This window comes from Triturus cristatus, chromosome 3_2 (genome assembly GCF_964204655.1).
Source record: "Triturus cristatus chromosome 3_2, aTriCri1.1, whole genome shotgun sequence".
Classification (NCBI taxonomy): Eukaryota; Metazoa; Chordata; class Amphibia; order Caudata; family Salamandridae; genus Triturus; species Triturus cristatus.
This window is the reverse complement of record NC_140584.1, coordinates 512,795,037-512,816,973: the sequence shown is the minus strand read 5'-3', so window position 1 is coordinate 512,816,973 and position 21,937 is coordinate 512,795,037. Positions and strand designations below refer to the sequence as shown.

Sequence of the window (21,937 nt, the reverse complement as noted above, 5' to 3'; positions counted from 1 at the left end):
AAAACATTGTCCCCCTAGATATTGTGAAGAGGGGCCTCTGAGTGTCCCATATCTCACAGATAATCATTGGCCTTGGGCTAAATTGGGGCACCTCAGGGTCCTGTGTAGTGATCCTGGTTGGGTCCGAATCAGCTTGCAGACCCAGAGAGCTCGGTTTCTATCCCTCTCATGGCATGGGCAACAATAAGGGCAGTACCGTTAGCAGCAGCGGTCCGTGCAGGTAAGCGCGGTGGGCGGGAAGGGGAATGTCGACAAACAACAGAAATTGATTGATTTATTTATTTTCCCTTATTCCGTCATCTGTTGACTTACCGCCCACCCCGCCCCTGCCCTGCCCCACCGCACTCCCCTGCATGGACCACTGCTGACCCTTAGCCAGTCAACTTGCACACAAACGTGCTCATGTTAGGACAGTATACTGTGTGAAAAAAGGTAGGACTTCTTTTTAAAGAGGTAGGAGAAAAAGTACACACTCCCAGAAACTGAAAAAAGACATGTGTTCGAAGATGTGTCCGTTTTTCTCTCCCTCCAATAAGAGTTGCAGGGAGGAGAAGAAGGGGTGGCGTTCCTTTAAATGGTCCAATATGAGAGAACCCACACCAGGTCAGGAAGAATGCAAGGACGACAATGAAGTTGAACTAATTAATTCCTTTTCCTCTTTCTCCAGGAGCCATGGAGGTACTGCCTGAAGCCATAGCACCACTTTAAAATCAACACCCATTATGTCTATAAATGCCACTTGTTGTTGTTGGGTCTTACATTAGCCAAAAGGGACATAGCGAGGGCGTGGACAGTACCGAGGCCCCCTGCATTAGCCGCATGGAAGAATGGCCTGGACTTTTGCATGGGCCTAGAAAAACCCATCTTCATTGCCAGGGGGTGCCCCCTAAAACACTTTAAAATATGGAAAAGGTGGACGGAATATCGGGTATTGCTCCTAGACCCGGTTCCGATAGAATGGGACCTGCGTTTATAAGATTGGGCTCGTAGGGGATGATTCAGGGAGAGGGGTGGGTGGTGGAAACCTGGTGAGTATCTTTATTCTAACATTGGGAGGGTTCTGTCTAGAGTGAGTGTATAGTGCTATCGGGGGGAGGGGGAGGGGAGGGGGGAGTTAGATGTTGATTGTATTGCCTATAATTTTTCTTGGGTACTACTCTGCAAAATGTCAAAGTCAATGATATATTTTCTGATTGTGCGGTTGTCTCTGGAGTACAGGGCCCTGCAGTATATGTGCCACTCGACAAATAAAATATGTTTAAAAAAAAAAAAAATTAACACCCATTGATTTCCTTAGTTGCATCCTTAAGCGCATTTATGTAAGCCATATGGACTTGCATATTAGGCATGGTAAGGCCATTTGTCAATTGGCTGTACTACATTTACAAACTTGTCATGAGCTACTGGTGTTTCTGTTCTCAGATTACTCTGCATCCTCTAGTTGTCTTCCTTTTTCTGACTCTCGCTCTGGTACAAATTCTTCAACATCATTGACCCCGCCCTACTCCTGACTTGCTCCACATCATTAGCTTTCCAATTGCAACTCTCTTATGCTGTGTTTTGTTTTCTCTGCACTGTTCGGATAAGTTAGCTGCTTCAGAGTTTCATTTTACACTCGATTCTCCTCGGCTCAACAGTGTCTTGACTGCTTCTGTGCTTTTGAGCTCTATTGCAACTTTTACCTAGCTCCAGCAGTCAGCATATTCTGTTTGCTGTCATTTGCAGTCTGCATATCTCATGGTGACCAGATGTGGATGGACTCTCTTGCTAATAAAACAGTGCCTCATTGTGGAAAGCTTCACAGATTTGGTTAGAAGCACATACAAGGGCTATCTTGGAATAGGGACGACGGCCACTAGAACATTGCACAAAAATCTGCTATCCTGAAATTTACCAGGTAATTTTCCCTGGTAAATATCAGCGGTCTTAACCTGGTGTTTACCAGAGTACTCATATAATTTGCAAGATGGAAAGATTCCAGAGGCAGACCTGTAGGATAGTGCTGATGTGCTCATAGACAGAATGCAAATATTGACTTTAATACTAAAGGGATAATTTAAAGTAAAGAGTTTACATCACCCGGTGTGCTAAGACAATTAGGGAGCATAAGAGCAATGCAGATACCACTGTTTTAACCATCTACCAAGTGCAAAAGCCCATGTAGGCCGAGTAAAAATTGTATATGATAAATTGGCATGTCCTACTTTTATCGACAGTCAATACAGCAGAAGAGCAGTGCGTTAAGCATTTTACAGCCCTAACCATTTCATATTAAAATCTGGAGATTTTTCTTTACATCAAAGATTAAGCCGTTACACAAGATGAAAAAATTACTTCATCCGTCCCTTTTAAGATTTGTAGTTGAAACCTGTAGCCCTCAGTCTGAATGTGGCAACTCTAGTGCAGTAATTTTGCACCTGAAACAATTGATTCATTGGAGGTGAGGAATTCCGAGATGCAAAATTATTTTGGCATTTTAATATTTCTGTTAAGAAAGAGAATGTAAGAAGGAAATTGGTCCTTCTGAACCGATTTATGCCGGCAATTATCATATTCTGGGCCATATCACTAGAACAAATCCTACCAGGTTTGACCTTGTGTGATTTCATTCAGAAATCAGTTCTGGTAATACATGTAAAATGAGCACATTACATGTAGTACTAATCTGGATGGAAACTCTCAATTCCACCCTAATCGATTTCAAATAAACTTGAATTGAAAGTAATGGAGATTACCTTGTGGCAAAAGTTAATGCCTTATTAGCCACACAGTTTTACTGCAGGAAGCAGAATTAAAGTTATTGAGAGATACCTTATAATACTGCAAATGTTCCAAAAATCTACCCCCACCCAATACGCAGAAGTTAACATGTGGTGAACTCAGAAATGGCAAGAGTTTGGAATGATGGGAATAAAGACAAAAGGTGCAAATTCTGACACATCCAAACATCTTCTATTGTAATAATGTGAAACGGATGCATCAAAGGGTGCCTAGTCATTGCTACAGCATAACAGACACTTTGCCCAGTAACTGTAATATCATCAAGCTAGTCTTTAACGGATGTGACCTCAAAATCCTATTACTCAAGTAAGAAACAATAAATGAGGTTTCAACAGTAGACCTCTGGTGAAGGTTGTCAAGCACCCTCAGAGAAGGGAGCTTAAAAAGAAAGATCACTTGACCAGGTCACCTTGTCAAAGCCTTCAGGGCTGGATTATTAAATCCTACCTATAAAGTGGCCAGAAGTTTTATTTTCTATGACGTTTTCTATAACGTCCTTGCCCAGCAGCAGCCTTCCCCCCCACCTCTCCTTCCCTTGGTAAAATACGAACTCAGTGTAATTCAATTAATCGTTGTGGGTGGTGTCATCTTGAAATTGAAATCCACATTTCAGAAGGATGGAGTGCATTATGAATGGAGAAAATCTTTCTGAATTCTTCCTTTGGCCTGTTCGTTGTAATATGCAGGAGTAGTTGACGAACAGCCGAGAAGAGGAATATCTTGAAACCATATTTTGTATTTCAACTAGGAGAGAATGTGGCCTAACGCTTAGAGCGGTCGACCTCGAAGCTGGGGAACTGGGTTTGAATCTTGGTAGGGACGCTCAACATCCTGTAATTCTGGACAAATCACTTAATCTCCCCCTGCCTAATAAAAGAAAATGAATGTGTCCCCTGTAACGCAGCCGGTGCTCATGAGAAGTGCTCTGATAACTTCGCATTAAGTTCTCGCTATCCAAAACTCCGTAAAAAAAAGAAAGAAAAGATAAGCATTAAAATTCACAAACATGAAACATAAATAACTGAAAGGCTACACCCCGTTGAGTGGCAGTTTGAAAATGTTCAGATCTCTCTCATGCGTAATAAGATCATTAGTTATGCACAGCACTTAAATCCCCCCACATAGTATGTAAATGCTGCAAATGAACCACACAGGCAACATATCCTGTTCCAGTAAATAATTTTACTATGAAGAGTAAACACTAAAACGCAGCAAGCTCTTCATGGCTACCAGGTAAATAAATGTCAGAGGAAATATAGAACGTGAAGGGACATCCATATAAGACACCCCAAGGCCACCTGAAGAAGACCTACAATAGCACAATGTTAAAACGTTCACTGAAACGTTTCTCATGCAAACAGTACTACAGATCGAGGTCTGCTGGCTAGGTACCAATTGAAGGCACCATCAACAAGGCAATGAAGTCCAACCCCCTGGAATATCAAATATAATATAGTTTTCAGGTCAGTGGAGGGTCAGAGCATTACTTTACATGGGGCATCAAAAATACTTGCACCTTATACTGAACTCCAGATTAAATGCTGCTTCTTGCAGACAGGGCAATAGAAGCAATTGTGGTCACTGGAACTACCCACTACTCTGACCTATGTATATGAATGTAGATAGTAGAGATTATCCGTATTTGTTGTCACCTACCAGGCATAAGGACCACTGCGCCATGCTAAAATCACAAATCCAAACTTCTTACATGCAATTAAATTAGTTAATTGTTTTCTGAAATGATCGGACACACTTACACACGTGATGCTTACCATGTCTTCCAGATAACGCCCTGTTACAAACGAAAAATACAAACAGGAATAAGGTAGTTAATTTAAATACGTATAATTTTGTTTAAATCAATTATGCCTTAATGCACAACTAATCTTAGCTAGCCCGGTTTGTTTACAGTGAACCAAAACTATTGTGAACGAAGAGCCACTTTTTCTATGAAACTAGCAATATAATGAGAGAGTGGCCTTCGTGGCTTGACACCATATGTTATTTGTGTCAAGCCTGGTTATTATGTAACCTCTTGAAGTAGTATACATTCTAGAAACATATACTTTGTTTCCCGCATTATAGAGTTCAGCTGCATACTCGGACCATTTTCTACCTAAGAAGGGATACAGAAAGAATAGGTGTGCTGAGCAGAAAGAAATCCCCGTTTAGATAGTTTTACAAAACATTGCAGGCGATCCAGCCACAAGGTACGATTGCTCTATGAGGCTTTGAATAGCTTCTCTTGCATTTGGTAATACAGGAACGTTGCAATACAGTAAATGTTTCTGCAAATCCCTCTATCCCCAAACTGGCTGTAACCTTGAAAACGTGAAGGCTGTAACCTTAAAAACCCTCATGGAGTGAAGCCATGTGCCTTAGCTTTCAATCAATCTTATGCATATGGATATTCATGCATTCAAAATAGCGCAGGTCACAAAAGAGGCCACTGTTCGCTGATGATGGAAGGCCACAAAGAAGGGCTGCTCTGTACCCAGGACACCGCCTAGTGTGCAGTGTTGCAAAGTATTACCAAATCATCATTGATTGATTGAGAAATTAGTTTTGACAAATCCATTGACCTGTGTTGTTGAGTTACATAAATGTATAAACCGCATGGAAAAAAGTAATGATGTTCTTTCTAATTTCATTTCTTTACAATACCTAAATCAGAGCTAATAAATGTCTTTACAAAAACTAGTTGAGAACTAATACATTTCTTTACAACACCTCGTTCAGAGCTAGCAAAAACATTAGTTCATGGTTTTTTCACAATTGTATTTTTTTGTATTTACTTCCAAAAAAACTCAGCAGAGAATTAATGTATGTATTAATATTTCTTATGGTCCTCTATTTGGCATCCTTCAATACCCGTTAAACATGATGGGGCGCGTTCTATAATTGTTTTCCTCCTTATGAAAGTCTTATTAGAAACCTCCTTAAAACTCAATCCCAAACACAGCATGCACTGATATAAGAAGAACAAGTGGGACGACAACCAGATTTAGATGGGTACGGTTGTGATCCATCTTTAAAAAACATGGAAATTGTTGACACATTGTATTCCCTAGTGTGCTGGAAGGTTACCCCATCCTTGTTCCCGTTTAACCTTTTGTAAGATCAATAAAATCTTATCTTGATTTCCTGGGGCCTGGGGGGTCTAGAAATGGAGCCTCTCTTTAAATGCACATGATCAGAACCGTGGACCACCTTATCCATCAGAATCAGGGGTATAATGGTGATACAGGGTTTCACAGGGTAATTAGTTTAGTGGGAACTGCAGTGAAAGAGATCTGCTTCTGCTTGAACGACCTGCAGACATTCTTTTGTCAGGCCTTGTTACAATGCATTGCGAATGGCCGAGGCTGGTGTCAATAATAGCACAGGGATAAAAAGTTCTGACTCTCCTCAACGACGTATAGTAGTGGGACAACAAACCAGTCACATGTTTAGCATGTTACTCCACTGAAATGGTAGACGGACTTCTAGTTGATGGTTTCCTAATAGGAGCAGTGAGGCAGAGAGCCCTGCCGATTGTTAGATTGTCAGATGTAATATTCATTAAAAGGTGTGTCTTGGCATCAATGAAGTGAAACCTAGACTGGAAGGGACGAAATGAGGAAGGTGCAGAAAATGAAATGGTGTTGACGATTGTTTGTAGTCCTACTTCTATAATCACAGTCCTCGTGACACACTTTCCTACTGTGATCAGGACAGTGTTTCAAGCTTTTGTCATTGATTCACTGCCATCAAAGCTGGCACTGGTAATTCTGGGTAAAGTGTGCAAAACCACTCTGATAAGGGCAGAAGTTATTAGAATGTTTTTTTCTCCAGTGTGCTGGTGTACCTTTTTATTAAAGACTCTTACGAGCAAGTCTAGGACAAAGAATATTCAGAAACAAACATTGGCAAAGCCAGTAGGTCTTTCCTATGTAAGAGCGTTTGGCTTTGCAAATGAGCATTAACCATGTTGTACTCTAGCATGGCTGCTGTTCAGCACAATTAAACGTTAGTGGCATACAGAAGAGTGGCGTGCTGTAGAGCGGAGTGCCGTAAAGCAGAGTTTTGAAGAGTGGAATAGAGGGGCATGTAGTGGATTGTCTTTGATTATCATGGACTGGAGTGTCATGGACTGTCATGGAGTAGAGTGCAGGTGAGTATAGCAGATTGTAGTGGAGTGGCATAGAGTGGAGTGGCGTAGGGTGGAGGGGCATAGGGTGGAGGGGCGTAGGGGCATCGGGTGGAGGGGAGTAGGGTGGAGAGGAGTAGGGTGGAGGGGAGTAGGTTGGAGGGGCATAGGGTGGAGGAGTATAGGGTGAAGGGGTACTGGGTGGAGTAAAGTGGAGTGGCATAAATAAGAGAAAGGTGGAGTAGAGTGGCACAGAAAAGAGTGACAGAGCAGGATAGAGTAGAGTGTTGTGGAGTGTCAGAGTGGAGTAGAGGTGTAGAGTGAAGTGGAGTAGATGAATACAGTGGAGTGGAGTAGAACGGAGGGGTGTAGAGTGGAGATGCGAAGAGTGGAGTGGAGTAGACGAGGGTTGATTGAAGGGGGAGTGGACTAAAGTGGAGTAGAGGGGAGTGGTGTAGTGTAGAGTGGAGTGGAGTTGTTTAGAGTGGAGTGGTGTAGAGTAAAGTGGCATAGAGTGTTGTAGAGTGGAGTGTGTTGGATTGGAATAGAGTGGAGTGTCCTGGAGTGAGGTGGAGTAAAGTGGTGTGGCTTGGCAGGTTATAGAATAGCCTAGAGTGAAGTGACAAAGATTGATGTGTAGTGTCATTGAGTGGCTTAGAATGGAGTATGCTTGGAGTGTTAGCACACTGCCATTACAAGCAACAGATTTTTAATTGAAACCATTATATTTGCACACAGTTGTATTAATAAAACTATACAGTGCACAAACAATGTGTGGAAATGGCATCACCTAGTGTAATAATTTGTTTTGATCGTATGAAAATATTTGTTTCCACCACATTTCAGAATTTCAAAAGAAGGGCTTCATTTGTGCTTTCCTAATTCTAGCATATTCCGAAAGATTTGCACAGTTCATTTACAGACATTTAAAGTTTGTTGTGTGCTAGAAAAAATTGTTTCATTCCCAGTTCCCAGCATAAATCCTCCCACTTTGAAGTAAGAGGAAGAAAAGTAAACACCAAGCTCCCTTGGAAGACAGAACCGGACATTTGACCTCTGCCTTTGAATGCTCAGCAAATGTGACAAGATGAGAACAAAATTTACAGGTCTGTTTACAGAAAGTGAGCACTCATGCAAGAATACAAGGAGCGATGGTGAACAGGTTATGCTCTATGCAAGGGACAAAGAAATGCTGAACAGCCTAAAACAAATAAAGCCAGCAAATAGAAAGACAGAAAGTGTGAGCTATAAAACACAAAAGCCAATAGTAAGCAATGGGTGGAATGCATTACAAGGAAGACTTCTAGGCCTGGACGGTAAATTCCGTTCCGCTCGCAGAATTTGTAGAATTTGGGTAATTTCGTGTTCCGCAGAGAACGCGGAATTGCCAAATATTCCGCGATCCGCGGCTTCACGGAATTCTTTCTTGTTCGTGCTTTAAAAATGCATGTTCGCAAGATATTTCTCCCCGAGCACGCAAATAGCGTTTATGAACAGGAAAAAAGCATTGCGAACGCGCGAAACAAGCAATTTCACGTGTTCGTGGAACTTTTACGTGCTCGCGGAGATTTTTTACCGTTTCGCGGATCTTTGCGTAGCGTGACTACGCAAATTCCACCCACCCCTAAAAACTTCCAGAATGCCCACAAGAAGTCTTTTCACAACCAGACAGCTGTGCAGTCTTGTAGGCTTCAACCTAAAAAAGGTAAGTAATCATGAAAATTCCCATCCATGTGGTCAGCCTAGAATTTCCATGATGCTTAAGTATGTCTTCAGGTGGAAGCTTCATAGTTAATACAAAGGGGGCTCTTAACTAAATAAAAAAGCAAAAAAAATGGTCTGGAATGTCCTAAAGTTTACATTGACTATGCCTACAGCAATATTGTGTTGGGAAATTCGTAATGAAAACAGAAAACCATCACATAATTAGAAGTTAATTATTAAAGTATTCAACTGAAACAAATTCCCAGTTCCCTACTTTTCACTCAGCACTGTCTGTCTCTTTTCTTTCATTATTTCTGTGATGTATGTTTTCATTTGACAAAGGCTAAACAGAAATCACGGCTTGAAGCGTGATCCCTACAGGAGCCCGGATAATGAAAACTAAATATCAGCAAATGGCTGAATTTTTGAAAAACATCTGTGTCCCATTAAGGACCTGCTGGAAGCAAAATGTTGACATACTCTGTGTTCCCAGTGATCTCCTCTTGGACTTGTCGATGGTGGAGCATTCCTTCTCTCTTCTGCAAAAAAAAAAAAAAAGAACATTACAGGACAATATTTTGATGGTCACAAATTAACACTATAAAAAGAATCCTTAACATGAATATTTTTATGATATTTTCGCTTTCTGCTGACACATTATTTTCCATATTAAGTTGTTTTGATTAGGGGGTTATTGGCGATTTGTGGTTTTATTTACAAAACAGTCAAACCGGGGAAACACATACAATTAATTTCACTACACCCACTTAGAACACTTTAAGCAGCTCTTGTGATTTTGGATTTCGCTTTGTTCATCAAGTGCATTTGTACCAGACATATATATTTTTTAAAACCTTCTGATATCCAGTCGAACATAAAATACATATTTGTACTAGTAATAACACACGATGAGTAACTATTTAAATCTCCTACTAACAAAGCATATTCACACACAAAAAATGTTTCCATGGTCCAATTATTATTTTAATTAACTAACCTAACTTGAAATAGATTCGTTTCATGAAAAGAATGGTAGCTGACAAAATAACGCAAGTCTTTTGTGACAAGAGCAATACAGATGTACCGGCTAAATGCACTGAATATTTTCAAATTTTCACAAGCAGCAAATATTTACAGGTCTTTAAAAATGGTTGCCGCAACTCCAAAAGAGTTCATGCTTAAATATTTAAAACCCTCCTGCGTGGAGTTTTGGAAAAACTGTTCAACTATTGTAATCCGAAATACTTATGTCAAGGAACTTGAGGCAATCATTCTAACATTATGATTACACCGGGTAATTATGTACCCTAAAGAGTACTAAATATGGTTTGTTCAACGAGAATGGTTTCTCTTTCATTACCAAGTTGCAGGAACAAATCCTAAATAGTTGTTTGATTTAATCATGGCTATTTTAATATGTGGGGTGCTCGTATACAACCTGGTATTCCACTTCTTCTTTGAAACGACAGTCAGTTCACAAAATTGATAATGGCCACAGTGCCTTCTTAGATTAGTACCAAGAGGAAATAAATGATAAGTGTTGGTAACTCAAGAGAAAATCAGTGTACTATCTATATATCTATCTATCAATCTATCTATCTACATGGTGATTTATAAAGCACCCCAAAAGACCTCAAAAGAGGTCTCAAGGCAGTAAAACTCGAATAGACAAAATAAACCAGAACCAGAAATAAGACTAGAATTAGAAAGGCCAAGTTTCTAACATTTTCCTTAACTTAAGATGGTTCTCTTCATCTCTGATAGATTGGGCAAGTTGAAACATTTTAGACATCTCTCAGCAGGCTATGACCTTCCTTAATAGACAGAGAGCCGGTGAGTCATCACCAAAGTCAGGCACAGGAAGGCAGAGTAGGCAATGTAGGAAGAACCTGCCAAATACTGTGGTTGTCGCTGCATAAAGCAGTACGATTGCTTGAAAATTTCTGGTCTTCCTACATACAGTTATAAGATGAATCGCTTGGCTGAGTGGTGGGGGAAAGCAGCCGGCGGAGGGAAAAAAACCCCATTAAACTGGATATTCTTGAGAACCTAATCCCTGTTCTTGAACTTAGTTTATTTCACACAATAAACAATGATAATATAGAAGTGGGTGAGCCACTGAAAGTTCTAGCCAGGCTGGAGCATGAAGCCTGGCTCTCGCCCAACTCGCGGGTCCTGTTGGAACCTCAAGCCCATAACGAACTGAGCTTTCATGGGGCTTCTGCCTCCTTCCCTTCCTGGATGTGGCATTAGGGCCAGAACTGTCGACTTTCGAACAGGAAACCTGGTTCGAGACTTGCCATTGGGTCAGTATCCTGCGATCCTGGATAAATCACTTCATCTCCCCCTACCTATAAACAATGAATGGTGCCCACGTGTAATTTAACTGGTGCTCATTTAAATAGCTCCAATACCTTCGGTCGAGTTCAGGCTACATAAAACTGCAGAAAAATGCACAAAAAGTAAAACAAAGCCTTAACATAAGGAAAGTCAAATAGATACCCAACTACTGGCTGATTTCGGGAAAACAGACAACCTGCTTAGATCGTGGCTTCACCAGTTAAATTGTGTGATCTTTCATTAAACAAAAACTCTTATTCACTAATGGCTCAGGTTTAAAAGTACTTCTCAGTGCAGTGCAATAATATGACACATTAATGTCAAAGAGTGCACATGTTAAAGAAATGTATTTCCTGGAATTTCAAGGAGACTTTACATATTTTAAGTGATGTTTATGATTTACATAGTAAACATGTTCACGGCTCGGCTCATGCACGGGCTCCAAGATCTGAGCCAGACCCTTGAATTGGCTCGGGCTTGGCTCTCCGTGTTAATTTTGTTGGCTCGCCCACCTCTATGATAATATGCAGAGAATATAGGTGAAAAGGAGCACTCAAATTAAACACCATCTGCTGGACCACACATTTTAATGTCTCATCTGACAAAATGTACTCGCTGGTCGAACAGTATCTAGATTGGTGCTTACTCCCAACAACAACGACTTGACTATGCAAGGTCATATTGCTCTGGTGAAACTGACATCTGGTCTGCCAACCCCACATGATAACCTCACTACAATAATGTTATGTGAACTGCTTTTCCACATTATATGAATGCAATACTAAACCAATTTACTTAGGGGTGGAACTCACGGACATGTTGAGGGTTAGTGTAGTTCGGGGGGCGGGGGGGGGGGTGTGGGGGGGGCGGGGAAGACATCCGGAACAATGAGGCCAGAGTCACGAGTTCCGGAAGCAGGCCGAACAATGACTTGCCCAAACAACGACTTTGCCTTAATGGTGCATCTGTGTGGTTAAGGCTAAGTTGCTCTAGTGTACGGGATGGGCGGGAAGAGAGGTGCATCGGAAAGCGGACATGGACAGGTAAATGGGGTTTCAGGGTAGTTTTCAGGGGAGTTGGGGTAATTTTTAGGGGAGGATCAAGGTAGTTTTTAGCGGTGAGACGGTTCTGGGTCGTTTTTAGGGCAGGTGGGGTTTCGGGGTAGTTTTCAGGGTTGGGGGTTCGTTGTAGTTTTTAGGGGTGGAGGGGGTATAGGGTAGTTTTTAGGGGAGGTGGGGTTTCAGGGTAGTTTTCAGGGGTGGAGGGTACTGGATAGTTTTTAGAGGTGGGGGTTCTGGGTAGTTTTTAGGGGGCGGGGGTTTGAGGTAGTTTTCAGGAGTGGAGGGGGTTTGGGGTAGTTTTCAGGAGTGGAGAGGGGTTCGTGGAAACTTTCAAGGAGAGGTTTGGGGTAATTTTTAAAGGGGTTGGTTTTAGGGCTCAGGGAGGGAGCTGGCGTAATTTTGGGGGATTAGAGGAGGGCAGAGTTGTATTTAAGGCCCAGGGGGAGAGGGAGGGGGTGGTAACCTTAGCCACGCAGACCCCTGTACCATGCATGCCTTTACCACAAAAATATGTGGTAAAGGCATGCGTGGTAAAGCAATTCGTGGTTAAGACGCGGTTGTTATAGAGATCGCGTTGTTCAGGTATACGGGGTAGAGGAAGTCGTTGTTCGGACATACAACCGTTTAGGGGAAGAAAAGGGAGGGGAATAGCTTGAATGCTATAGTACAGTCATGGTTGGTGTAGTCTAAGACAACAGAGTCATCACATAGATGCAAAGAAACCAATTGGATATGAAGAAATACATATAGGTAACAGGATTAAACAATTGGTGATTCGAACCAACCATTGACAGGGATGTTAGGGGGATAAAGAACTCTAGATGGGCAGACAAATTGTGGTGTACCCTGGTGAGTCATGGTAAGGGAGGAGTCTGGAATGATGCTAAGGTTCCGGGCGTGGTCCATCGGGGTGGGTGGGTTTCTGAGGGCAGAGGGCCACCAGGTGTTGTCCCATGCGGTGGTGGATGGTCCAAGGACGAGGACCTCTGCCTCTGCCTTCTCAGAGTTGAGCTATAGGCAGCTGTTGCTCATCCAGGCTGCGACGTCTTTCATTCCTTCCTGAATGGGGAGTCTGGTGCCTTCTGTGTTCTTTATGAGGGAGAGGATAAGCTGAGTGTCGTCAGCATAGGATACTATACTGAGCCCATGCTGTCTGACGATGGTGGCGAGGGGGGCCATGTAGATGTTGAAGAGTGTGTGGCTGAGCAAGGATCCTTGGGATACTCCACAGTTGATCTCTGTGGGTTCGGTGAGGAAGAATGGGAGTCTGATCTTTTGGGTTCTGCCGGTGAGAAAGGAGCGGATCCAGTCGAGGACGGTCCCCTGTATGCTAGCGTAGTGGAGTCTGGCAGCAAGAGTGCGGTGGTAGATGGTGTCGAAGGCTGCGGAGAGGTCTAACAGGATTAGGGCCACGGTGTGGCACTGGTCGAGTAGGGAGTGGATGTTGTCGGTGGCGGCAATGAGGGTGGTCTTGGTGCTGTGTTTGCTGTGGAATCTGGACTGGGAGGAGTCAAGGATGGCGTTCTCTTCGATGAAGTTGGTCAGCTGGGCGTTGACGAATTTCTCGGTGACCATGGCTGTGAAGGGAAGGAGAGAAATAGGCCGGTAGTTTTTCAGGTCCGTGAGGTCAGCCGAGGGTTTCTTGAGGAGGGGCTTGACCTCCGCCCGCTTCCAGTCATCGGGGAAGGTGCCGGATTCGAAGGAGGCGATGGTGCGGCGTAGTTTGGGTGCTATGGTGACAGAAGCTTTGTGGAAAATGTGCGGCAGGCAGGGGTCCGTGGGGGATCCTGAGTGGGTGCTCATCATGGTTGTGGTGGTATCTTTGGTGGTGACAGGTGTCCAGGTGATGATGGTGGGCTGGCTGTCGTTGCCAGAGGGGAGGGTGGTTTCAGGAGTCTGTTCGCAAAAGTTGTCGTAAATGGCCTTGATTTTCAGGTGGAAGTAGGAACCGAGCTTGTCGCAGAGGTCCTGGAATGGAGTGACATCCATGGTTTCTCTGGGGGCTTTGGTGAACAGCTGGATGACCTTGAAGAGTTCCATTCAGTTGCTGGCATTGGTGAGTATTTTGTTTCGATGAATGTCCTCGTGATGACTCTTATGCGCTGGTGGTAGTCTGTCATGGCATCTTGTAGGTTTTCTGTTCTTTGCGGTTTTGCTGTTTCTCCAGGGTTTTTCGAGACGTCTGCAGGCACAACTGACTTCTTGGAGGTCAGTGGTGAACCACGCTGCCTTTAGGGGGGCGTTGCCTGTCAGGGTGGCAGAGGGGTGCCAGCTTGGCTGCGCAGATGGTGAGTCAGTGACGTAGTTCCTTGGCTGCAAAGCTGGTGTTGGTCATGGTGAAGGGGTTTGTGGATGAGGGTGGAGTTGAGGTGCTCATCTGTGAACCTGCTCCAATTCCTTCATGGGCGCGGGACAGGCTTGTGTACGTTGGTGGTGTTAAAGGAGAAGTGTACGCAGTGGTGGTCTGTCAGAAGGGCTGCGAGGTGTGTGGATGTTGGTCCCTCCTGCAAAAATGGGGTCGAGGATGTGTCCGGCCTTGTGGGTGGGGGTGGTGACGAGATGCTTCAATCAAAGCTTGGCAAGGTTGTTCAGGAGGGTGGTGGAGTCGAGGTCGCTGCAGTTGTCGAGGTGGAAGTTCTGGTCTCCGATGAGCATGTATTCTGTGGAGGCGATGGCGTGGGGTGCGATGAGGCCGGCAAAGGGGGTTGTGAAAGAAGCGCGAGGCCCGGGTGGCCTGTAAGCTAGGCTTCTGCTTAGCATGGGTCTGGGGCTGGTCTGGATCTGAAAATGGAGTTGTACGGTGTTTGAAAGGGTGTCGCTCGTGCTGAAGGTGGTGAGTCGGAGGGAGCGCTTGCGTGTGATGGCGAGTCCCCCTCCTGGGTGGTGGGCGTGTCCTTCCTCTGGATCTTGTATCCTTCGGGAATGGCGATAGCGATGTCGGGGCAGAGGCGGTGTTTGTCCAGGTTTCCGTGAAGGAGACATCTGGCAAGGAGGTGCCAGATCTCTACGGCGTGTCTGTGTAGGGAGCGCACGTTGAGGAGGATGCACTTCAGGGCTTTGGTAGTGCGGTTGTCCGGCGTGCGTGCGGTGGTCATGGGGGTGCAGTGGGTGGTGAAGGATTGTCAGCAGTGTCAAAAGGATAACTGGCCATGGGTGGTGTTCGGCGTTGACTGCTGGCAGTTGTTGTTCCTTCCGGGGTTGAGCGTGACGTGGGCAGCAGAGTCATAGCGGTGGGAGGTCAGAGATCCAGGGTTCCTGGCACTAGTGACGATTGGGTCGCTCTCAGACGGGCTTGCCTTTGGCATGCTGGTGGCACGCCCACTGCGCGCGGACACGCAGCTGCCACCATTAAATAGGTGAGGGAAGCACAGGTGGGAGCAGGAACCGGCAGGGGGGAGGGGCCACGGGGACGGCAGTGGCGGGAAAAGGGCACAGGGACTAACGGGCACAGGAAAACAGTGAACAGGCCAAAATCGGCCGAGGTGCAGACTCATAATACAAAATTAATTCACAGGCACAATAACAAGACAGTGAAGAGGATAGAAGGAAGACAGGAAACCGGCACAGAAAGATAGAAAACGGCACAAACACAGAGACAGACAACAGCGGGCCAGCAGAAGAGCAAGGCTCTCCCACTGAACCACCAGGGACGAGGTGCAGGCAGGAGCCTGCGGGTGGAGGAGGGCCTCGAACACCTACCTGCACAGGGGCAGAGGCAGCAGCACAACAGCGGAGCTGCTTGGAGAGAGAGCAGGTCTTTGACCAGGAGGTCAGAGGTCTAGCTCCTCTAGCTATGTGTGCCCACTGGCACAATTGGTGGGAAGTTGTGGTTTGACATATTCTCATACGCAGATGAAACGTGAACCATCTTCTCCCTGTCATCTGAGATATTCCACAATTCAGAAGCCTTAAACTCCAGTTTGAGAATGGTTGCAGAGTGGATTAACAATTTTTCACTAAAGATTTATGGAGACAAGACCGTGGTTTTGGTGCTGAGAAGAAATCCATCCCTTTGAGGCCCCCAACACTGGCCTATAATCTTGGGCCTGCTCCCAGATCCAGCTCCCTAACTCAAGAATGTATAATTTTTGCTGGACGATAAGTTTTTGATGAAGTCTCAGGTATTGAAGGTGGCACCCACTTGCTTTTTTGTTTTATAATGGTTGTGGAAGATCATTTGGTTACTTCCATTTCTAAATGAACAGGCGATGGTACAGGCACTTATGTTAAGATTAGACTATGGCAACATGCTCTATTTGGGGGTGGGTAAATTCTCCATTAGACGGCTGCAGGTGGTCCAAAACTCGATGGTGGGAAGCTTTATAGACTTCCGTAATGGATCTCTGCAGCATATCTTTTACGGGAGCTGCACTGGCTCTCAATAGAGAAGCGAGTGCAGTTTTAAACCTTGTGCTATGTGTTTAAAGCAAGATTGGGGGTGGCTCCACATTACCTGCCAAACTTGTTATATCTTATCAGCCATCACATCTTCTTCACTCCAGTGGACTGTCCCTGTGCGTTATCCTGACAGTGAAACTTTCACGTATGGGAGGATGGCTGTTTGCTTAACAGGGACCTAAGCTATGAAACGCCCTTCCAGAATTATTGAGACAGTGTCACTCGCTGATGATTTTTTGAAGACAGCTGAAGATCTGTCTGTTTTGAATAGTGAATGCACCGGGAAACCCCAATGGGTAGCTGAGCACTTTACAAATTTTCAAAAAAAGAAAACAAATGTGAAGATGAACATACATGCATCATGTCACAACAGTGACCAAACTTAACCACATGTCCATGCACCACCATGCCTGTACATGCTTGCATGACCATGCCTGGGTGTGCATTTACCATGCATTTCATTTTAAATTACTGTTCCAAGATGCCGTATGTTGATTTTGCAGTGGTAAGTTAAAAAAAGATGAAGTGTGGCAAACAGAATTTATTTTGGAAAGGAGCAGTCCAGCAGGAAATTTAAGCTGCCTGGCCCTCCAAAAAAGAAAATATATATTTTAAAAAATTGAGGTGGGTGGGGGAAGCAAGAAGTGGCTGGGCAGAGAGTGGAGGGTGATGTAAGCACAAGAGAAGCAGAGGGGGAGGGGGTAAATAACAGAAGAGGTGGGTTAGGGTGTACAATTAATATACAGTGGGACTTGCTGGGGTGGTTAAGCAGTAGACAAGCTGGGGAGGTGGAACAACAAAGAGTGAGTGGAGGGTTGATGAGTGGGGAAGAAGCACACGGGTAAATTTTATGAAAATGTGCACTTGCACAGAATGCTCAAAGAAAAATAAACATAGTAGTCCCCTGAATGTAAGGGGTGAACGAATACAAGTCAACCAATCATAAGGATGATAAGGAAGCTAGGGTCAACGGGAGGGACAAGCACAAGAAGAGGAGAGAAAATCATTGATTAAAAATGCAAGCAAATGAGACTGACAAGAAAGCCAATGAATGGTGAGCAATGGGCTGACCCAAATCCACTGTAAATACTGGTATTGTTTACAATAGGTCTTCATCAACAGACAGCTGTCTGTTGGCAAAACCTGAAAAGGTAACTGGTAGACCTAAACAAAGGTGCCACGATAAAGGCATTTAAAACACATCCACACAAATTTACTAAGATGCTCAACGCTCTGCAAACATTTCTTTAATCACAATGTGTCCATTTATTTCTGCATTTATTATTATTCTTCCACTTTTCCCAGTCATACTACTCATTACTTTTGGGTAACTTACCTGAACAACTACAACATGAATGGAGACATGGTCTGGAAGTCTGATTGGTGCCCTGAAATACTGTGAAAGGGCAACCAAGAGATGAAGAATGGCTACCACACTTTTTGCATGTATAGCTGAAACAAAGCAAACGTGCATTTTAGGTACCCTGAACACAGTCAGATTTATTGGTATAATCTTTAGAACAATCATATTTTCTTATACAGTACGGCTTTGAGAACAGCAGACTTATCTAAAAACATACTTGGTTACTTTGCATATCTTTATATTCACTGTTTCAATTTTATAGTTGGATAGCCCATCTTCCGGCCTAACCACCAGGGAAAAAAGTCTTATTTAAAAAAATTACAAATATTAACATTTTTCGTTTTAATATATTTTTGTGTTGTTCATCTATGATTTTGCTTTCACTTTCTAAAAACACATTGTTAATCAGACTTCCGATTAAAATAACATAAGAGTAGAACTCTAGCTTGGAATTCAGGAAGCATCGGTAAGTGCAGCAAGCTCTGCCTGGTTAGTCAACATATTGACTGAACAGTGTAAGTGGGCCATTATCGAGTAGCACTGCAAAGCCAACTATGTAAATTCCATTTTATCAAATTGAATAATGGATCAAGGTGTGATAAAGAAACTTTTTTTCAAGCTGTGTTTAATTTCAATATTACTTCCATTTGTAGAAGAATTTATACCAGTGCGGGAGTGTGCTGATGAATGTATGTTAACCTCAGACTGCCAACCATTATTTCAGACTTGCTTTAGGCAGGGATCTTCTTTGTGGCAGTATACTGCTAATGGATGAAAATCAAGGCAACTGCAGCTTTGTTAAAGCACAATTTGAACTTGTGTTCTATTTTTTCAATGGAATTGAACGTGGAGAGATGGATCTTAAAGTCGACCTTTCGTGAGCCTGGCCTCTGTTGACTTGTAATATGATAAAAGATGGTTCAAACAGACTTCTTTCACATTCAGATTTTCAAAATCATACAAGAGATGTTTCTCTTGCAGGTAATACAATTACTAATATTCACTAGTGAACAAACAATATTATGAGGGCATCAGTTTTGGTCTCTGGCAAATGGAGTAATCATACAGATTGAGAAAAGCATAGAAACAATGGTTTTGACAAAATGGAGCAGTCTCAAAAAATGAATGGTTGCTAATGCACACAAGTATAGTTCTTATTTACATTTTCTAATCAATATGCAAAGTAAATATGTCACATTTTTATGTTCAGCATTCTGCTGGTCACGCCCGATACAAAATATATATAACGAATAATATCTCTTTTTAATCTTAATATATTAAACAAGTAACAGGGGGGGATTTATACAGATTACGCATCTGCAACAACAACTGAAAAACATTGAGGTTTTGCCCCTTAGGAACTTCTCAGGGTCATCATCAGGACTGGGGTATGCTACTGTGCCTCAAAGGTAATAAACAACAACAATATTAAAAGAATAAGTATTGCATAATGTTTACATCAATGGGAGTTCTGCATAGAACAAAATCAAACCGAGCATGCCAGTGGATGCCACAGTGGATGCCACAGGGGTCCAGGCAGATAAATTATAAGGTTACCAAAGAGGAACATGAAGCCTCACAAAGCTTACAAAAATGGCAATTGCATAACCATTAAGCCAAAAGATAACTGGGAGGAATAGTGATTCCGGACATTGTAACAAATGACCATAAAATGGTGAGGCATTTGACAAATAAAAACTACAAAAATCAGACTGGTTATCCCTTCCCACAAATGAAAAATGAAATGTTGAAATCACAGATCAAGCTATAGTTGACAGGTACATTTGCAAGTCATTTCTGTGAACAACAAGACTCTCTTCTCTGTAAATCAGTTTCGTACATCTTTCCCAAAATACATAAGAACTTGACTGATTCCGCTAGGAAAACATCTGTTTGAGAGCAAGGCTTGGTCTGGGAGCCTCCGGGCAAATAAATTGATTTTTTTCATCAGGTACATGTTCAAATCATAGGTGTGTGATAGCACTGATATGATTTATGGTGGAGGACTACATTTCAATCTCAGCATTGAGTTGCTTACCCCACTTAATAAACAGCTTTTTTCACACTAATATCATTTAGATAGGCGAATTACTGAATTTGAAGGCCTTCTTACTTCATGCCCTGCTCCTACACAGATGTCCACTTATTTCTCGAATTCCGTTCATTGAACTACTTTATCATTTAATTTCAAACCAAGGGGTCTATTATGATGCGCAACGGGCCCCCAACTATGGAAACCGCATGCCTTTCCACCACGGAAAGTCTGCTACCCGCTGCCATCCTAATATGGATGGCGGTGTCTAGCAGACACCGCCACCATATCAGGTCCCTTTTCTGCCCGGTCACACAGTGACCGGCGGAACACCAGCAGACGGTCTTTCCGCCTGCCGGAGTCCCCCCGCCATACTAATATGGCGGGGGAAATGGCATGCGGGCGGGGGAGAATGTCGGGCGTATCGCCGCCGCCATACAGGCGGTGGCGATCCGCCCGACATTCTAATAGACCACCAAGTATCGTATATCAGTGCCTATTTCAACACACCTTTTGGTAACATCTTTCTTGACAACGGAGGTGTAAAATAATGTATTGTTGATTTGCTGTGGGTTGCTGTGGTTAGTGTGCATTATAAAACGACTAAAAGTAATTCAAAATGCTGCAGCACAAATTCTTTTGAAAATTCCCAGGCGCCACTCTGCTAACTCTACCCTGGCAAGTCTTCATTATTAGCCTGTGCCCAAGAGGATACATTTTAAAGTATTGTGTATGGCCGATAAAACAATGCATAACAGAGTTCCAAAATGGATCTGAAATCTGCTCACTCCATACACTCCTGCTAGAATGTTGTAACATTTGTTGGCAGTACCTAGGATATGGAGAACCAGGAGTGGTGGCAGATCTTCTTCCTTCCTAGTACCCGGACTTTGGAATGGACTTCCGCTAAAGCTAAGGCTGACAATCTCTGAACCTTCCTTTAGGAAAATTCAAAAAACTTTCCTGTTGTAACTGTTTCGCAGAGCAGTTTACCTGAGTGTTTTATCAGCGCAGGGAAGCCCTCATAGGTAACCAGGAACTTTACAAATGCTTAAATAGAAGTGGAAAAACAAGCAAGGGCTGAGCTGAATGAGTCTGGCCTGGCTCTTACATCATGACCAGTCAGCAAAATTAGGGTACTGTCCTTATTCCTTCCTAATGTAGTTTTTTATATATAGATCAAACAGGACTGCAATTCACAGGTATCTCACTGCAGACCTGTAACAGGACCTCTGCAGGAATACGGTGGCCTGCTTGTTTTGATAATTGATGTTACTAGTGTCATTGAGGAGCTGACCATCTCTCCCTTTACCACTAATTAAGTCAGGGAAAGGCAATGAGTAGCATAAAAATGATCTTGTTTTTTTATGTTCCGCTTAACTTTTTTCAAAAAAGATAATCCGACATTTAATAAATATATATCGTGTCAGAGTGAATTAGCATGGGCTGCTTGCATTTTAAGCATGGTGTACTAATTTAGATATTTAAAGTTTTAAACAATTAAACAGAAACTCCTGACCTTTGGTGGAAAATGGAAGCAGCAGAAAATATTCATCCGGTGAGTGACCTACTCAATATGTAATCAGGAAACCTGGGTTCAGATTCCAGCTCCCCCAGCTGACCAACAGTACAGTTGTCGCTTTACCTCACTGTGCCTCGTTTTGATGTCAAACCTGAGAGCACCTTGAATCAGCTCAGAATGTGCACTATATGAAAAGCTTGCTCATGTGTATGCTATACTGGCTAGTAATGTTGCTCCAAATAGAATAAGAATCTTTGCCATATATACAGAGCCCCCTACAAAGTGAACGTAACTTGAGGCAGTGTCATTAGTGCTTTGGGGAGAGGAAAAGTTGACGCTTATTTTGACAGATGTTAATGTAGTTATTTAATCTAATGTTCTAAAGTGACACACAAGCATTCACGAAATAACCTATTTATTAATTTGAAAAATTATCACATTTTGGCATGGCCTTTTCTCTGTTATTTACATACCAAACCATTTGACGGCTCAGCTTGTACTTTTTTGACTTTTAGCCAAGCCAGATCCCTGCCTCGGCTGTCTCTCTAAATTCCCTGGCTTGCTCAGCACTGTGGTCTGCAGTTCCACCTCTTCTTTATGCATTACA

At 43.2% G+C, this 21,937-nt stretch overlaps 1 protein-coding gene across 1 annotated transcript in view; it reads right to left on the bottom strand.

Moving 5' to 3' along the window:
- The window catches only part of PARVA (parvin alpha), a 182,041-nt gene that overhangs the window by 38,376 nt on the left and 121,728 nt on the right, over positions 1 to 21,937 (bottom strand). Inside the window, exons 6-8 of the mRNA XM_085648197.1 lie at positions 17,750 to 17,865; positions 9,095 to 9,153; positions 4,554 to 4,573 (exon numbers count right to left, since the gene is read on the bottom strand). Coding sequence (XP_085504323.1) covers positions 4,554 to 4,573; positions 9,095 to 9,153; positions 17,750 to 17,865 — 195 coding nt within the window. The remainder of the gene's footprint in view (positions 1 to 4,553; positions 4,574 to 9,094; positions 9,154 to 17,749; positions 17,866 to 21,937) is intronic.